At 40.2% G+C, this 15,720-nt stretch overlaps 1 protein-coding gene across 2 annotated transcripts; it reads left to right on the top strand.

Annotated features, from left to right (window-relative positions):
* Positions 1 to 3,994: 3,994 nt before the first annotated feature.
* pip4k2ca (phosphatidylinositol-5-phosphate 4-kinase, type II, gamma a) lies at positions 3,995 to 14,590 on the top strand. 2 transcript variants are annotated; one of them, XM_071477442.1, is made up of 10 exons: positions 3,996 to 4,405; positions 5,863 to 5,960; positions 6,212 to 6,308; positions 6,421 to 6,570; positions 9,727 to 9,873; positions 10,388 to 10,426; positions 10,517 to 10,630; positions 11,245 to 11,509; positions 12,521 to 12,624; positions 12,832 to 14,590. In XM_071477442.1, exons 1-10 carry the CDS (start codon positions 4,247 to 4,249, stop codon positions 12,910 to 12,912), a joined length of 1,254 nt encoding a protein of 417 aa, XP_071333543.1. In that variant the 5' UTR covers positions 3,996 to 4,246; the 3' UTR covers positions 12,913 to 14,590. The 2 variants fall into 2 exon arrangements, with proteins under 2 accessions (XP_071333542.1, XP_071333543.1); XM_071477441.1 differs by having other exon boundaries at positions 3,995 to 4,405; positions 10,388 to 10,630.
* Positions 14,591 to 15,720: the final 1,130 nt, after the last annotated feature.

Below are 15,720 nucleotides of genomic sequence, written 5' to 3'. Positions count from 1 at the left end.
TGCTGCTTTTCTGCCATTACTAGGCACATAAAGGATAATTCTCTCCCTCTTCTCCACACAGGGACTCGATACATGCCTGTTTCCAAGGTAACAGCATAGAATATCCCATTTGTCCATGCATAATATGAAATGAAGGCCTTGCAGAAAATGAAGGAGGAAGCATGATCCTTTGTAGAATCACACCACCACACGTCCTACTTCTCTATCTAGGGTGGTTGCATTGGCTATTCTTGGAGGTTCTTTTCTGTGCATTGAGCAGATGAAGCCGCTGATATGTCTGTTAAGCACAAGCACAGTTCTGTATAATTCAATTAAAACCATACAATTATGATGTTATATTTATATTTTAAAATTCAATGACCAAATGTTCTATTAAGAGTGTTGGATGCACATAGATTGGAGTGACTCAGTTACGGGTCAAAGTTTAATAAAGGTCCAGATGTTAAAATAATAATTAGCTATACATTCCTTCACATATAACACATACTTTGCTTGGCCTCTAGTATCAAGCAAGAGTTGATACCAAAGATCCTGCACTCATTTGGTCCTCATAAGGAATGTTTCCATTATTTTAATTTAGCTTCATTGATTTTTTTTAGGCGCATCACGTGTTAATTGACATCAGTGTGATATCAGATTTAGCCAAAAGGGAAATTCTCATTTGTTGTCCCAGGGAAGGTTGATGATAAGATAAGCAGTCAGCAATGCACAGTGGAGGCCTGTATTCTAATAATCAGCAGTTTTATCTGGTTTATGATCATGGTTTTTGCATCTGTTCTCCTGCCAGGTTTTAATTACACCGTTGCGTGTGGGGGTTCCCCAGTCACATGTAACTTGTGCAGGAGCAACAAATATGGGATAATAACATTGATTCTCAAGGATTTTTTATTTTAAAATGTAAATTTCTTAAATCTAAAATTCAATTTTTGTATATCACAGTCCCACATGACTTCATCAAATATCAATCTTTGAATGCCTTTATTTGTTCCCACTTTCTGGCCTTTTTTTTTAAACCTCCTGAAAATTTGGTCAACACCAGCTAAAAATCTTGTTTTTGCTGACCTCCAGTGGTTTAATCAGTTGCTTTGGGTTACAGATGTAACAAAACACTCTTCTGACCGAAAATAAAATGATTTTGAATCATTTGTTTTTCATTCATTCTTATTTTTATTGTTTACCCAGCTACAGTCAGCAGAGGTGAATCAGGCCTGAAGCTTCCAACCAGAGAGGCCAGTGAAACACTGCTTTTCAACAGGATGTGAACCTTTACATTCTCATCTCATTATCTCAAAGAGACACATAACATTAATTATTATCTGTAAAAATAAACAATGATCACAGCATTTCAATGCACCTGAGTGGAAAGACTGATTATATGAATGTGAAACATAACACAGAGGAAATAAGTAGAGTTGCTGTCAAGATGCTGAAGGGCTGCTGAATATCATTAAAGCTGCAATAAATATTTTTCTCGTATTATCACTGAATCAAATGATTCCTGGTCATGTAAAAGGTCTGTAGAAGGAGCATTAATGGGGCACTTTACTGATTTTACACATGATGATTAGTTTATGTGTCATAGTTTTTTTCTATTCGGTCTGTGAAATGTGGTCTAATTAACCCTGATGATGTCATCAGGGTTATGCCTCAGCTCGAGCTTGGAGATAACTTCATAAGAGAAAGTCTGTGTTACAAACTGTAGATGTGGTGACATGTTAGAGAGGGTTTAAGAAAAGACACTATGCAGTTGCATTGTGGAAAATATAGGCTTCAGTGTTTTTGGAGATTGACCAAGTAAAGCTACTGCTGCACAAATTTGCATTTTTTCTTTAATCTGTCTCTTGTTTAAAATACCCAAAAACTAAGGTTATCAACAGAACGTGAAGAAATAGCAGTTTTGATGTGATGTCAAAAATGTCTAGGTGTTGTGTTGTAGCGCTATCTACTGAAGTTAGCATGCTAACCAGCTAGCACCTGGCCTGTCTTGTGTTGTAATACCACTTTGTACCTCGAGGGGCAATAGTGAGTCACTGTAGCGTCCAGTCGGCCCTCAGCCCAACATGAAGGGATGAAGAAGTAGACCACTAACCTGTGCTGCAGCCATCTTCTCTTAACAACCTTCATCCTCTCGTTCCTGAAGCTCAGCCATCGATGCTGCTGCTCCGGCTGCTCTTTCTCTCCCTTGCGTTCATCTCTCATGGCTCGTCCTCTACTTCTGCCACCACTACGTCCACCCTGTCTCTCTGACTGGGAGGACTGGGTGTGAAATTGTCGTCATCAGTCTAGAGAATAACGGGGGCCAAAAAGTACATTTCCTCGTTTCTTATGATAACTGTTCCAACTTTTCAGTAATATGTTGCCCCCTATGTGTTTGGAGTATGAATTCAACAGTTGTCCAATTCTTAAACGCTTCCCCTTTAATGACAAAGCTAAATATAAAACTGTGGGAAGCTCTGTTGCTGCAGGAATCCTCAGGACTGTGGGTTTCCTCAAAGCTTGATGCTGACACTGTGTTTTGGGGTCTTTCTGCCCTCTAGAGGATAAATATTTCTATGTATACATACATAATGCAAGCTATTGTATCATACATTTACTGTACATAGTGTACACAGCTAAATCTACATAGAATTCAAGCAAACGACAAGAGATTTCATCTCTATCAAAATAACTGAGAACTCACTTTCCCACTGGACTGATTGTCTTCATCTTTAATTATCACTCACCTCTACCCATCACAAATGTTTAACTGCCAATCATAGCAATCATTACCAATCAGTGGAGGAAGAAGCGTTCAAATTCTTAACTTAAAGTAAAAGCATTTATTCCACATTTCATGCCTTCCTACTTAAAACGTTACAGTACAATAAGTATCAGCAAGTTATATATCAAGTATGACAAATATTAGACTGTTATATTATTATTTACTACATTATTATTTCAGATGCATTAATGAGCTAAATGAACTCAACCGTTAATTCATTCTACTCATTTCATTTTACCTTTAATACTGTCAATGCAGGAATTAATTTGCATTGAGTATTTTTATTATTTTTATTATCATTACTGGATGACTTCACATCTTCAGTTTCATTAAGTGTCCAAATAATCAATCTTTGGTTGAATTGTACACAAGATCTAAATGTGTGCAGGGGTGGAATAAGTACTGGAAAATTTAAAGTAAAACTTTTCTGAAGAAAATGCAGTGGGATTGGGTAAGCTGAAGCTAAACTGCATTGCTGACTTTAATTTGTATGAAGAAGCAGTTGTAGTTCTATTAAGTGATGGAAAAAAGGGGAAAGGGGATGAAAGATGCAAACTGTAGTGTAAGCAGTGAACAAAGCTTAAAATGTGAGTCATATTGTTTAAGTGAGTTGAAGTACCCAGAGAAAGAAGAGCTGCATTGCCCTGCGCACAACCTATTTAACATGTACCTTTCTCCAGACCTGGCAGGTGCGTGTGGTGCATCCTCTTCTCTGGAACAATGATGGTTTGACTCTTTTCATTTTTGCTCTGATGAAGTTAATCATCACTTCCTCAAGTTTCTTTTGTTCAGTTACGAGAGTTTTTAGACTTTAAATGTAGCAAAGTAAAATACTTGAGTTAAGAAATACTTAAATACATAAGTACGAGTAAGCTACTGATTTTTAAAAATACTCAAAAAAATACAAAAACGATTTTGTTACAGTAACGAGAGTAGATGTAATTCGTTACTTCCGCCCCTGAATATGTGTAAAATGACGAGGGGGTAACATGAAGACAATTCTTTGTTTTCAGGGGTCACAAGTAAAAAAGGTTTGAGAACCAGCGCCCTGAGGTTTAATCATGTGGCCAACTAGAGAGCTTATATTTCCGACCGTGGGTCTTCACTGAACGCACCATAAGACTGCGATGTACCGCCCACCTGAGGTCATCTGGTGCAGTAGGACCGTTTTCATTGGTCCCTGCCATCTGTCCATCAAAACCCCACCACGTGGTTTATAAAAACACGGGTGGGCGGGAGGGGGCGGGGGTGTCCCTGTCAGTAGGAACATGGCGCGGACGGCAGCAGGCGGTGGTTCAGTCTGGTAGTTTAAACGTGAATTTGGAGTCAGCGTAGCGCAGCCGGGTTTCACGGTTGACCTTTGGTTGTCGGAGCGAGAGACCGTCGGGGGGAGCGGTGAGAGTTCAGCTCAGCCTTCGGGAGGAAGCGTCGCCGCTTTAACCCTCAGCCTCTCGACGGGGGGACGAAGAGAGCCCGTCTACGGTCATGGCTGCCCTCGGGAGCTCGGTGTCCGCCTCCAGTCCGATGGTGATCCTGGCGCCCAAGACGAAAACGAAAAAGAAACATTTTGTGCAGCAGAAGGTGAAGGTGTTTCGGGCCAGCGACCCCGTCCTGAGTGTCTTCATGTGGGGCGTCAACCACTCGGTGAGTCGGTGAGCTAACGTCTCCGTGCGGGCTAACGTTCAGCTAGCTCGGTTAGCAGGAGCGTTAGCAGTCGACTTCCAGCGGGCAGGGCGGCGGATATCTGAGGCTGTCGGACCGAAACAGGTCGCCCTTCAGATTCTGTATCACCCAGGCCCAGATTAGCCCACCGTCGGGGCTGAAGCGGACAACCGCTTAGGGTCCCCGGACCCGCAGAGGCCCCCAGAAGCCTCGGGTTCAGCCCGGGTTGTTATCGTCGGTAGTTAAAGGTCTAACAGGCAAACTGACCCGTGACTGTGGGAAATTATAAAAAAGTATAAAAACAAACAGCAGATTAATCGATAATAATAAAAATAATAACTTGTAGCCATGTTTCGCTTTTTTTTTTTTTTTGGAAATTTACACCACTGAGGTGCAGCATCAGCCATGGTGGGTCTCTCATCCTCGGTTCCCCCGGGAGTTTGACCCGGCCATGAATGCAGACAGGTGGGGTTTTCACTCTGACTCACACATCAGTCCACACAGCTGTCAAAACAGGACCAGAGCTGAACGTTATGGCGCTTTTTTATTACATCTTTTTATTATTAAAAAAATTGTTATCACTCCTGTGAATCTGATGGTGAAAGAATGCAGCACAGCGATAACATCACCTAACGTCACACTCAGGTGTGTGAATGAATAACACTGTGTTTCACCAACAGTGTCCAGCCCTGTTTATAAATCATGCTTTCAAGAATGCAAATGCACTTATAGTTAATTTTAGACTGGGGCAAAGGTTAGTTAATGAATTGACAGAAAATTAGTCAGCGATAATTTATTAATACTCAGTTAATTTGAATTCAGTTTTAATTTCCCAAGGAAAAATACCAAAAATCTGAAAAATTTCCAGCTTTTCAAATGTAAGGTTTTGCTCCTGTTCCTCGTCTTTATTGTAGTTAACTAAATATTTTAGGATTTTCACTGTTAGTTGGACAAAACAAGACATTTGACGGCATCACCACGGACACCATGGTGGACATGATCCCCGTTTTGTGATGTTTTTTTTTTAGACTAATAGTTAATGGTGACGATAATAAATAGATTAATTGAAAGGGGCTGCAACTATCACACATTTTCATTTTAATTAAACAGCTGGTTTATTTATTTATTTTGATTAATCAATCATTCGCTTGGCCTATGCAACAGTAAAAAATACCCATCATGATTTTATAGCTCAAGGTGATTCATCATTGATCATTTGTCTTGTTTTGTCCAAAACCTCCAAATTTTCAGTTTAATATGATTTTAAAATGAGGTGAGTAACGTATTTTAACATTTGGTAGCAGGAACCATTAAATGGCATTTTGCTTGCAAAAGTATCTAATTGATTAATCCCCTAATGATTGTAGCTCTGTAAGTGATAAGGACAATAATCATTAGTTGCATTTAATGTAATGATTGTAATTACCTTCTTCCTGCAGATCAATGATCTCAACCAGGTGCCTGTTCCTGTCATGCTGCTGCCTGATGACTTTAAGGCCAACACTAAGATCAAAGTCAACAACCACCTCTTCAACAAGTAAGCCACAGAAATAAGAATATAAGCAGCATACGTTGAAATATAATATAACCTATAAATATAAAACTGTAACGGACAACGTCTTGGTGGCCTTTGAGGCTTTTGAGAAATGAAAACAGGCCTGAAGTCTGTGTTGGACTACAGAGCTGAAAGGATATTTTGGATTTTTAAGCCCGTGTCAAAGAGCTTGAAAGATCTGTTTGTTGAGAATGTGCTCCTTCTCACTGTCCCTCCTCCCCTCCCCTTTGCAGAGAAAACCTTCCAGGACATTTCAAGTTCAAGGAGTACTGTCCTCAGGTCTTCCGAAATCTGAGGGAACGGTTCGGTATTGAGGATCTGGACTATCAGGTATGTGATGTACTGATGGCCCTATTTATTTTTTTATGATCTTTTTATTTACTGTCCCATGATTGTAAATACAAAGAGATGTATCTTACAACATGTGTCTTACAATCCCCAGGTGTCGTTGACTCGCAGCCCCCCATTGAGGAGTGTAGACGACCAGGGAGAGGGTCTGCTCCTCAACTCCTATGACCGAACGCTGGTTGTCAAGCAAATCTCCAGCGAGGATGTTGCGGACATGCACAGCATCCTGTCAGAGTATCACCAGGTGAGGTCTAGATGGTTGAAGTAAGTCCTGTTATCTCCTGTATGTTCTTACTGTCAAGAAATGTAATGAAAAGACAGAAACCAGGAACGTGTTTGAATTTCCCTGCCCCTGTCTGTGGCTCCAATCTCACTGGCTCCTACTAAAGATGTAAATCTTAAAAATATTTAATTAATATATACATTATTTTTTGGGCAGCATAATGAGACCCCTCATTATGCTGCTGTTGCTTGTTTACACTGAAACATATAAGCCAGCATAATGCTGTGTTTAGATAGCATGACGGCGTCTGTGTCTGCGTCTGTCCCACCATGCTAGCTTCTTCCCCTTTAACACAGATGTCAGTTCAGCTCCATGACTACCTCCACTGCTGGCTTAAAGGTGGAACAGCAATACTGATTGAGTTTTAACCTGGACCAAGATCTGCCCAGAAGCTGCAGGATGTGTTGTAGTAATAAATAGGTGACATGAATTTTGGAGTAAGCCCCAGTTATAGATCCTGCAGTGAAACTTGGGCTATAAATAAACTCCCTGTGAACATCTCCAATCTGAATCCTTTCTGTTCATTCAATCATTCCCTCAGTCATTCATCAGTAAAGTTTTTTTCTGTCAGTCTCCAGGTGTGTTGACATCCGCACACTGACCCCCTGTCTGCCTTACTAACTGTTTACATCCAAAGTGTTGCGTGTCCTACATGTTTCCTCTGTAACCTTTGTGTGGCAAAAAAAGCCCTGAGAGCGTTTGTTGGAGTTCCTAAAATGAGCACTTGCTGGGGCATTTAAAAAAAAAAAATTCTGCCACAAGTGAGTGAGGTCGACCCAAAAATGACTATTTTTAGATTTAAAGTGTTGCTGGGAGCAGCAGAGTGGAGCAGTGAGCGGGAAGACAGCTATGTACTTAACCCGAGGACGGCAAACATCTGTCCCGCTGAAGGGTCCTAAAGCAAGACACTAAATGTGGCCTCAAGGTGCTTCTCTCAAACTGAGCCCGACCGCTGACCTCCCTGTGGGGGAGGAGGCAGAATATCCCTCTGCAGAAGGTTAGCTGATGTCACTGAGCGCAGGCGACAGAACAAATGCTCAGTTATATAATTGTTGGTTTGTGACAGATATGCAAATGTTCATATCTACACATCAATGTTCATGTAAATAGTAGAGTACATTTGTGGGAGAGATAAGAGCGAGGTGACATGCTCTCACCTCTATTTTGTTTGTTTCTACTTGGCTTTATTTCACATTTGCAGCCCAGGCTGGAGTCAGTGTTCAGACTTGTATCACTGAGTCAAGTAGATACTTCAGAAAACCAGGGCTCACTTCAGGCTAAACGTACCACTGAGTAAACTTTCGGCTGCTTTCAGCTCTTATTGGAATGTGTAGCCTGTGGTTATGCAGCCTACATAAAACTGAGAGGGAGATGAGGAAAATGGCAGCTCTGTTTCAGAGTCTTTTTATTCACTTGGCCCTGAATGAAGTCATTGTTATCACACTGACTGCGTCCACATTGCAGAGTTTTCTTTATAGATCATGACAGTTTGCAGGTTGCAGTTTATTGTATCAGGTTTCTAGTCAATATTTAGTCTCGGTGCATGTTTAAAAATGCCGAACAGCTGTTTTGCATGAACCTGTCTGTGTTTTTCAGCTGAATCATCTCTTGAGAGAGAACTGAACACTGAGATGCTGTGCTGAAACAGCTGGCCCAGGCACGACGGCTGTTCTCTAGAAGGCTTTATCATCGTTGTGCTTTTGGCTTTTAGGTATTTTAGGATCAGGTTTTGTTGTTTGACAGGTGGAGGGTGTAGTGTCAGGCTCTGAATGCGAAATCAGTATTTTTTGACCACATAAATCATTAATGCTCACATACATGAGCTGCAGATGGAGAACTGGCTTCAAATAGCCATAATGAAGGATACCGGGCTGTGAGACAGATTGATAATAGTGATGGTGTTGTTTATTTGTTGTTGTTTTAGTGCTAATCTCTATTTGTAAAGAGTCAGTTTGAAAGATATCAGGTTTCAAAACAGAGCATATGTAATTTAAAAAACCCCATATTTCCTGTGTTTTATTTGAAGTGTTGATATTCATAAGAAGATATATTTGTGGGTTTTACGAACCAAAAAACCATCTCAGTGTAGTTTTACATCTCCTCTCTCAGGCTTCTCTCTGGAGATCGATGAGCCAATCAGAAGAGAGACTCTGAGCCTCTCTTCTGATTGGCTAACTGTGTTCTGAGTGATCGAAAAATAATATAGTAGATTTCAGGTAAAGACTCAAGAGAAACCAAATCCTGGGGCTGGGTCCAAGGAGGCCTTACTGGCAGCTTGGCTAAGGGCAGTGACAGTATAGTTGTGACATCACAAAGTGACAGAAGTCCTGACAGCTCGTTTTAAGGCTCAGTTTCTGAATACAGGCTGTGTGCATTTTTCTGTGGACTGAGGCTTTGATACTTTCATAGTGTTAATTTAGAACCTAGACCTGCTTTATAATCAATAAAACACATGGACATCTACCTTTGTACAGTATGGGACATTTAAATCAAAACGAATATTAAAAATAAGTTTAATCTTTCTTTTAAGTTGTACCATTACATTTACATTCAAACATGATTTGATATATTTAATTCACAACATCAGCCTTAAATACAGATTGAATAGTTTCCAAATTCCTTCACAAACACTTTAAAAGTGCACGTTATAATGTGCATCACAGTCCCGGCTCGTACCGGCTGCCCATGGTACTGTGAGTGTTTGTCCCACTGTGTGAGCGCCCAGAGGGTAGAACCATAAAAATCAATGTACAAAACAGTGTTTGGACACAAAGAACGATGTCTTTTTACCATCCAGCTCATCCGGTGTGTTCAGGGGACACTGAATGAGGTCAGTCTGAAGTGCGAGTCTATTTTAACTAACTGCTACAGCAAGTGCTGAGCACAGCTAAAAGCCTAACCTGGATCCACTCAGTAACTGGTTCACATGCAGAGCGACCTTTGGATGTTTCCAGATGTAACAACTGTGCCATGTTGTCATTGTTTTCACCTGTGAATCATTCTTATACTCTTTTACTGTATTTTATTATTAACATTTTGAACCTCTGAGGCTGTCTACGACATGAATCCACTTTTCTGCACCTGTCGTGTAAATTCCCCGTCGTTTCCTCCCTGCAGCACATAGTCAAGTGTCATGGAAGCACCCTGCTGCCGCAGTTCCTGGGTATGTACCGGGTGAGCGTGGACAGCGAGGAGACCTACCTGATCGTCATGAGGAACATGTTCAGCCACAGACTGGTGGTACACAGGAAGTACGACCTGAAGGTGAGGAGGAACTGCACGGCACAAAGAGTCTGACCTTTGTAATCGCACGTCCAACTTCTCATCACCGCTTCACAGAACAATGTGGAAGTCACGCATGCTTCAGTTTGCTCTGACACGGCCCTGCAGTTTGAGGGAGATGTAGAAAGGTGAAGAGGTGATTTACATTGGAACTGAAGGGATAAGTTGATTAATCATTTAGTTGAAAAACTGAAAAATATTTAACAATTCTGATAATTGATTAATCTTTTGTAAAATTTTAAGCAAAAAATGCCAAACTTTGCCTTATTTCTGCTTCTCAGCTGTGAGGTTTTACCTTTGTCAGTTTTGCATCATTGCAAACTGATGACCTTTGGGTTTTAGACTGTTGATCAGACAAAAGAAGATATTTGCAAAACAACAGCCGTTGACGTTTTACACTGTTTTCTGACCTTTTATAGACCAAACCAGATTCACCGATTAACTGATAATGAAATTAATAGTTTGCTGCAGCCCTGATTTCCAGTTGTTGTTGCAGGGCTCTCTGGTGGCTCGTGAAGCAAGTGACAAAGAACGGGTAAATTGTAACATCCATTATACATCATTATTAGCTGTCTTCTCTTCTATCCCATATATCCCATTAAAAGATGTGTTTTTGCTCCTAAAGGTAAAAGAGCTTCCAACCTTCAAGGACATGGACTTCAGGAACAACATGCAGAAGGTTTACGTAACCGAGGAGCAGAAGGAGAAGTTCATGGAGAAACTGAACAGAGATGTGGAGGTGGGTGACGTGTGTGACGTGTTGTTGCAAACCTCGGCCACACAGCGGCAGCATCTGCACATTGGCGATGTAGCACTCTGGCAGCAGGAGGATGGATGTGTAATTCATTGAACGGGGAAGGAGGTGATATTAAATATTAAGACATTAAACTAGAGTTGAAACATATTATCGATAGAGGATTATTCAGAAACCATTTCAAATCATTAAGAAAATTTTAAGCAAAAATGGCTAAAATTCACTGGTTCCAGCCTCTGATATATGAATATATTCTGGTTTTCTTTGTTTTCCATCATAGTAAATTGATTATCTTTGGATTTGGGACAAAATGTCCCAATCTGTGAGCTAAACAACCGTAATTTTCATGAATGATTAATCTGCAATTTTGTCTGTGAAATTTCAGAAAATTCACAATTTACCATAATGTAAGTTGACATTGAATATCTTTGAGTTTTGAACAACACAACAATTTCAGTTTACTCTCATAGAAAACAGAGAAAAGCACATTTGAGAAGCTGAAAGCAGAATGTTAAAAAATGACTTAAAACAATTACTTATGGATGAAAATTGTTGTTAAAGCCTCTTAGCAAACATCCCTCTCCTGCCCCCCCCCCCAGTTTCTGGTGAAGCTGAAGATCATGGACTACAGCCTGCTGCTCGGCATCCATGACGTGGGCCGAGCCGAGCGGGAGGAGGAGGAGGGAGAGGAGGTGTCCAACGAGGAAGAACAGGACGCAGAGAACGGCCTGGCTCTGGGCCCCACGGTGGGATCTTACGGCACCTCTCCAGAGGGAATCGCCGGTTACATGTCCTCCTGCAAACCTCTGGGGCCCGGAGAGTTCGACCCCTATGTGGACGTGTACGCGGTCGGCAGCTGCCCAGGTGAATACTCCTTGTCTCAGATTTGTTTTTCGGGCAGAGATGAACTTATCCACCTTCTTCTCTCCAGATACTGATTTTAATACTTAAACTCATCCCTGATACTGAGTACCAATATACGTCCCTTTTTAGGCTTGTGCATGTTTTGACAGTTTATCAGATTGAATTATTATGATGCATAAACCTGAAGTATCTCAACAGTCATCGGATGGATTGCCATAAGATTCTGTACAAACATCCATGGTAATGAATCAATGAAGTGTAATGATTCTGGTGATGCTGTGCCTGTTCCACTAGCGCCAACAGCAGGACAGGTTTTTCACATATTCTGTGAAATGTACAGAAAAACTTGGTTTGGATGATTTATTCAAATGACTTTTCGTCTGTCATCAGGTAAAAAATTCTACTTGTCCATTTCTTTGGTTTATGACCAAATACCTGCAAAACTATTTTAACATTTTTGAGAATAGTCGATTCATTGTTGATTAATTGACTGTCTCAGCATTAGAATACTGTAAACTGCAGAGCTGAAAATGAATCAGAAACTTGTAATAATAGCTGATTGATCATTTGATTTACTTTTCAAGCAGAGATGCCAATAATTTACACTTTCTGTCTAACAGAATATGTTTGAGTTGTTTTTTGTTTTTTTTTTTGTTTGTTTTTTTTCAGTTTTCAAACATTTCATAGGCAAAACAAATAATTGAGAAAATAACTGTCAGTTAACTGATAATGAAAAAAATGTTAGTTTCAGCCTGATTAATCTTTATGAGACTGATGAAGACCGAACGTCTGGATCTTGTTTATCTTTGCGTTGCGTGTGTTATAATTTCAGCTCCACAATCATCATCTAGGTCACCCACAAAATAATAATAATACAGTTTTAGAGGTTTTTGAGATTCATTTCCTAACAGGGAGCTTTTATGTTGATGATATTTATATGAGGCCTGTCGGTGCTGTGTCAATGCAGACCCAATAAAAATAACCCTGGTTGTTCTCCGCCTTTCCTCTCAGGAGCCCCTCAGAGGGAGGTCTATTTCATGGGCCTGATTGATGTACTCACTCAGTACGACACCAAGAAGAAAGCTGCTCATGCAGCAAAAACTGTCAAACACGGGGTGAGTAGCACAGGAAGGGGAGGAAAGAGGGGGGAGGGGGGCTGTCAGCTCTTCAAAACATTCAGTCGTACCTGCACAAAGCAGAGTGTTGGTGTTTGATGTTTGCACTCATGTCACATCAGGAAATATACGATGTAAACAGATGATGTTGTTGACCTTTTATTTATTTATTTTTTGCTGTGTCTCCATCTCCTCTCTCTGTCGCAGGCTGGTGCTGAAATCTCCACAGTCCACCCCGAGCAGTACGCCAAACGATTTCGTGACTTCATCTCAAACATTTTTGCGTAACACTCGGCTGTGAACACTGACATCAACTGATCCAAAAGTCAATTTATCATTGACCAAAAAAAAAGTATGCACATACAGATCATTATTGAAATTTGGTGATCTGAAAGGAAACTGCGTTCTTTCGTTGTAGCAATATAATGTACTACTTCTGATGCATATATTTATTTTTAAGATTTAAGATGTATTTCTTATAAATATTAAGCACTCTTAATGGAATAACTCTGGAGCAATAGGGTACGTGGAAACAAACTGCTGTTGATCAGTGTTAGACCACATCAGTAATAGATCAAATATCAATATATTTAATATTTTTTCACTTTGCTCTGGTTCCCCAGACGAGAACTAAACATAAATAGACATATTTAGAAATGAGCTCATTCGCTCTCTTGTTGAGAGTTAGATGAGAAGACTGATGCCATTCTCATATGTCTGTTAAAGATGAAGCTACAGCCAGGGCATGGTTAGCATAGCTTAGCAATAAAGACTGGAAACTGTGTGTACCAGCACTTCGAATTATGCAATGAATTCTGGGGAACTGAGTCACGGCAACTGAAAAATCACAAACGGGACGTGACACACTGTAAAACTGCAGTGTCTCATTTTTATGATTCAGTTTTCATACAGATAAAATAAGCAAAATATGACATGGTGATTAATGAACTTTAGACTAAGGTTGTTAGCTGTTTTCCCCTTGTTTTCACTCTTTATGCTAAGCTAAGCTAACTGGCAGCTGATTCACAATGGACAGTTAAAACAAAAAAAAACAAAAAAAAAAATTGATGCAGCAGTCTCTTTCACATTCCTCTTCCTGGTAGTCTAGACAGTGACCATGTCTAGTATAATAATATTATTTATCTACAGACGCAGGCCATTTGAATGTTTAGAGTGCCAAATGTGTGGGATCAAAGCTTTATCAAAGCAGGATTTGTACTTTGCATATGATTAAATCAACCTCTGTGTCAAACGAAAAACAATTTCAATGGATCAAACACTTTTTTTTTTTCCACCAAAGTCTTCACAAAATTTCTAAATTAATGTACAGAACAGCCTTGTCAGTTGAAACAGTAAATCTGTGTGTTTTAAATCGAAGATATTTGCCAGCCCTGCGTCTCAGGGCGACCACAGCCTGTAGGGAGAACGTGGGGTGGCTGACGATGGAGCATTTCCTTTACCCACAGAGCTGAACCTGCATTAATGAAGCTACTGGTCCAAAGTTTAGGATCAGTCCTGCCTTTTTAATAAAATACATCACGTGTCGATGTGTCATTCAACATCAAAACACCTCCTGAAAATGAGCCCATGCATCATTATTCTGGACAGACTCCTTCTGAACACAGTGTAGTGTTTTGTGCATTGAAATGGAAAATGTGCGCCATGTGAATCATTGTCATAGGATAAGATTTAGAAAAATATAGCAATAGAGCTAGGAACTGTTGTCTGTGTATTGTAATGATTTAGTGATAACCAGGGTACTGTGTTAAACATTTAGACCGTAACACTACATTTCAGTAGCTTGTGCAGTTAACCTTAACACAGTGAGATGATACAGCATTCCTTAACACTGGCAAGGCAGCGTAGATACAGTAGTACTCTGTGTGATGCCTCATCTACTCGATGATTGCACATGTTGTATTTTTGCAAATCAGCTTTTGGACCAAAATATATTTTATGAAGAATTTCTGAAAAGTGTTTGACTCGTTATTGTTGGAGAAAATGTTTGCGCTTGATGACACTTGGGAAATGTTTCATCTGGTTGTAAACGCTCAGTTTATTGGTTCAACACTTTGGCCCAGACTGAAATATCTCACCATGAAATTTCATGATTTCATTTCAATGAAGCCGCCTGATGTTGGTGAACCCCTGATGTTTTCTGCTTTACTGAAATACCTCAACAAAAACATCATCAAGCCTAGAGGATCATCCCTTGTGACTTTTCAGATATGTTTTAACTTATCCAGTGAAACATCTTAACATCTGCTCAATTGATTGGCACCAAATTTTGCACAAACATTCATGGTCTCCAGGTGATGTTTCTGTGTCACTGTAGTGATCCTCTGACCTTTCCTCTGGCACCACCATGAGGTTCACATTTATGATTTAAATGAGATTTTTGGCAACTACTGCCTGGACTGCCATGAAATTTTGTGCAAATTCATGTTCCTCATTGGATGAATTTTAAAGGTCCCACATTGTAGGCCATAAAGGTAGATGTCCATGTGTTTTTGATTATAAAGCAGGTCTAGGTTCTGTATTAATACTGTGAAAGTATCAAAGGGCTCAGTCCACAGAGAAATGCACACAGCCTGTATTCAGAAACTGAGATGTCAGGACTTTGTGATGTCACAACAAAGCAGTCACCACTCTCAGCCACACCCCAAACCCCGCCCACCCGGACCCACCATCCAACCTTTCAGGATTTGGTGTCTCTTGAGCGTTTCCCTGAAATCTGATGCATTTTTATCCGATAACTCAGAAAACAGCTCATTGACCTGTTGTTGCTGCAGCTTCAGAGAGATGTGAAACTACACTGAGATGGTTTTTGGTTCTTAAAACCACAAATATATCTTCTGGATATCAAAACTCATAATAAAACAGGGGAAGTGTAAAATATGGGGCTTTTAAATAACTTTGGTAGGTCTTGTGCAGGTCAGAATATTGAGTAACCTATAGGTGACTGTCTTTATAGTTGTTGTTTTTTAGTCTCAGATAACAACATGGCGAGGGTCACGGACTGTTCATTGTCTCACACTTTCCAGAAGACGTGTTTCTGCTGACTGGTTCCTTCCTGTTTGATCAGAGGAGACAGAA

Source organism: Trachinotus anak, unplaced genomic scaffold, assembly GCF_046630095.1.
Source record: "Trachinotus anak isolate AG129_WGS33_773 ecotype Australia unplaced genomic scaffold, CSIRO_AGI_Tana_v1 ptg000004l, whole genome shotgun sequence".
In the NCBI taxonomy this organism is placed as follows: Eukaryota; Metazoa; Chordata; class Actinopteri; order Carangiformes; family Carangidae; genus Trachinotus; species Trachinotus anak.
The sequence above is the reverse complement of the archived record's forward strand: the minus strand, read 5'-3'. Positions and strand labels throughout refer to the sequence as shown.

Excerpts from the sequence above, each read along its gene's own strand:
- pip4k2ca (XM_071477441.1), top strand. The coding sequence starts at position 4,247 with ATGGCTGCCCTCGGGAGCTCGGTGTCCGCCTCCAGTCCGATGGTGATC. Across the intron at positions 6,571-9,726 it reads TCCTGTCAGAGTATCACCAG|CACATAGTCAAGTGTCATGG; the intron begins GTGAGGTCTAGA and ends TCCTCCCTGCAG. Across the intron at positions 11,510-12,520 it reads CGCGGTCGGCAGCTGCCCAG|GAGCCCCTCAGAGGGAGGTC; the intron begins GTGAATACTCCT and ends CTTTCCTCTCAG.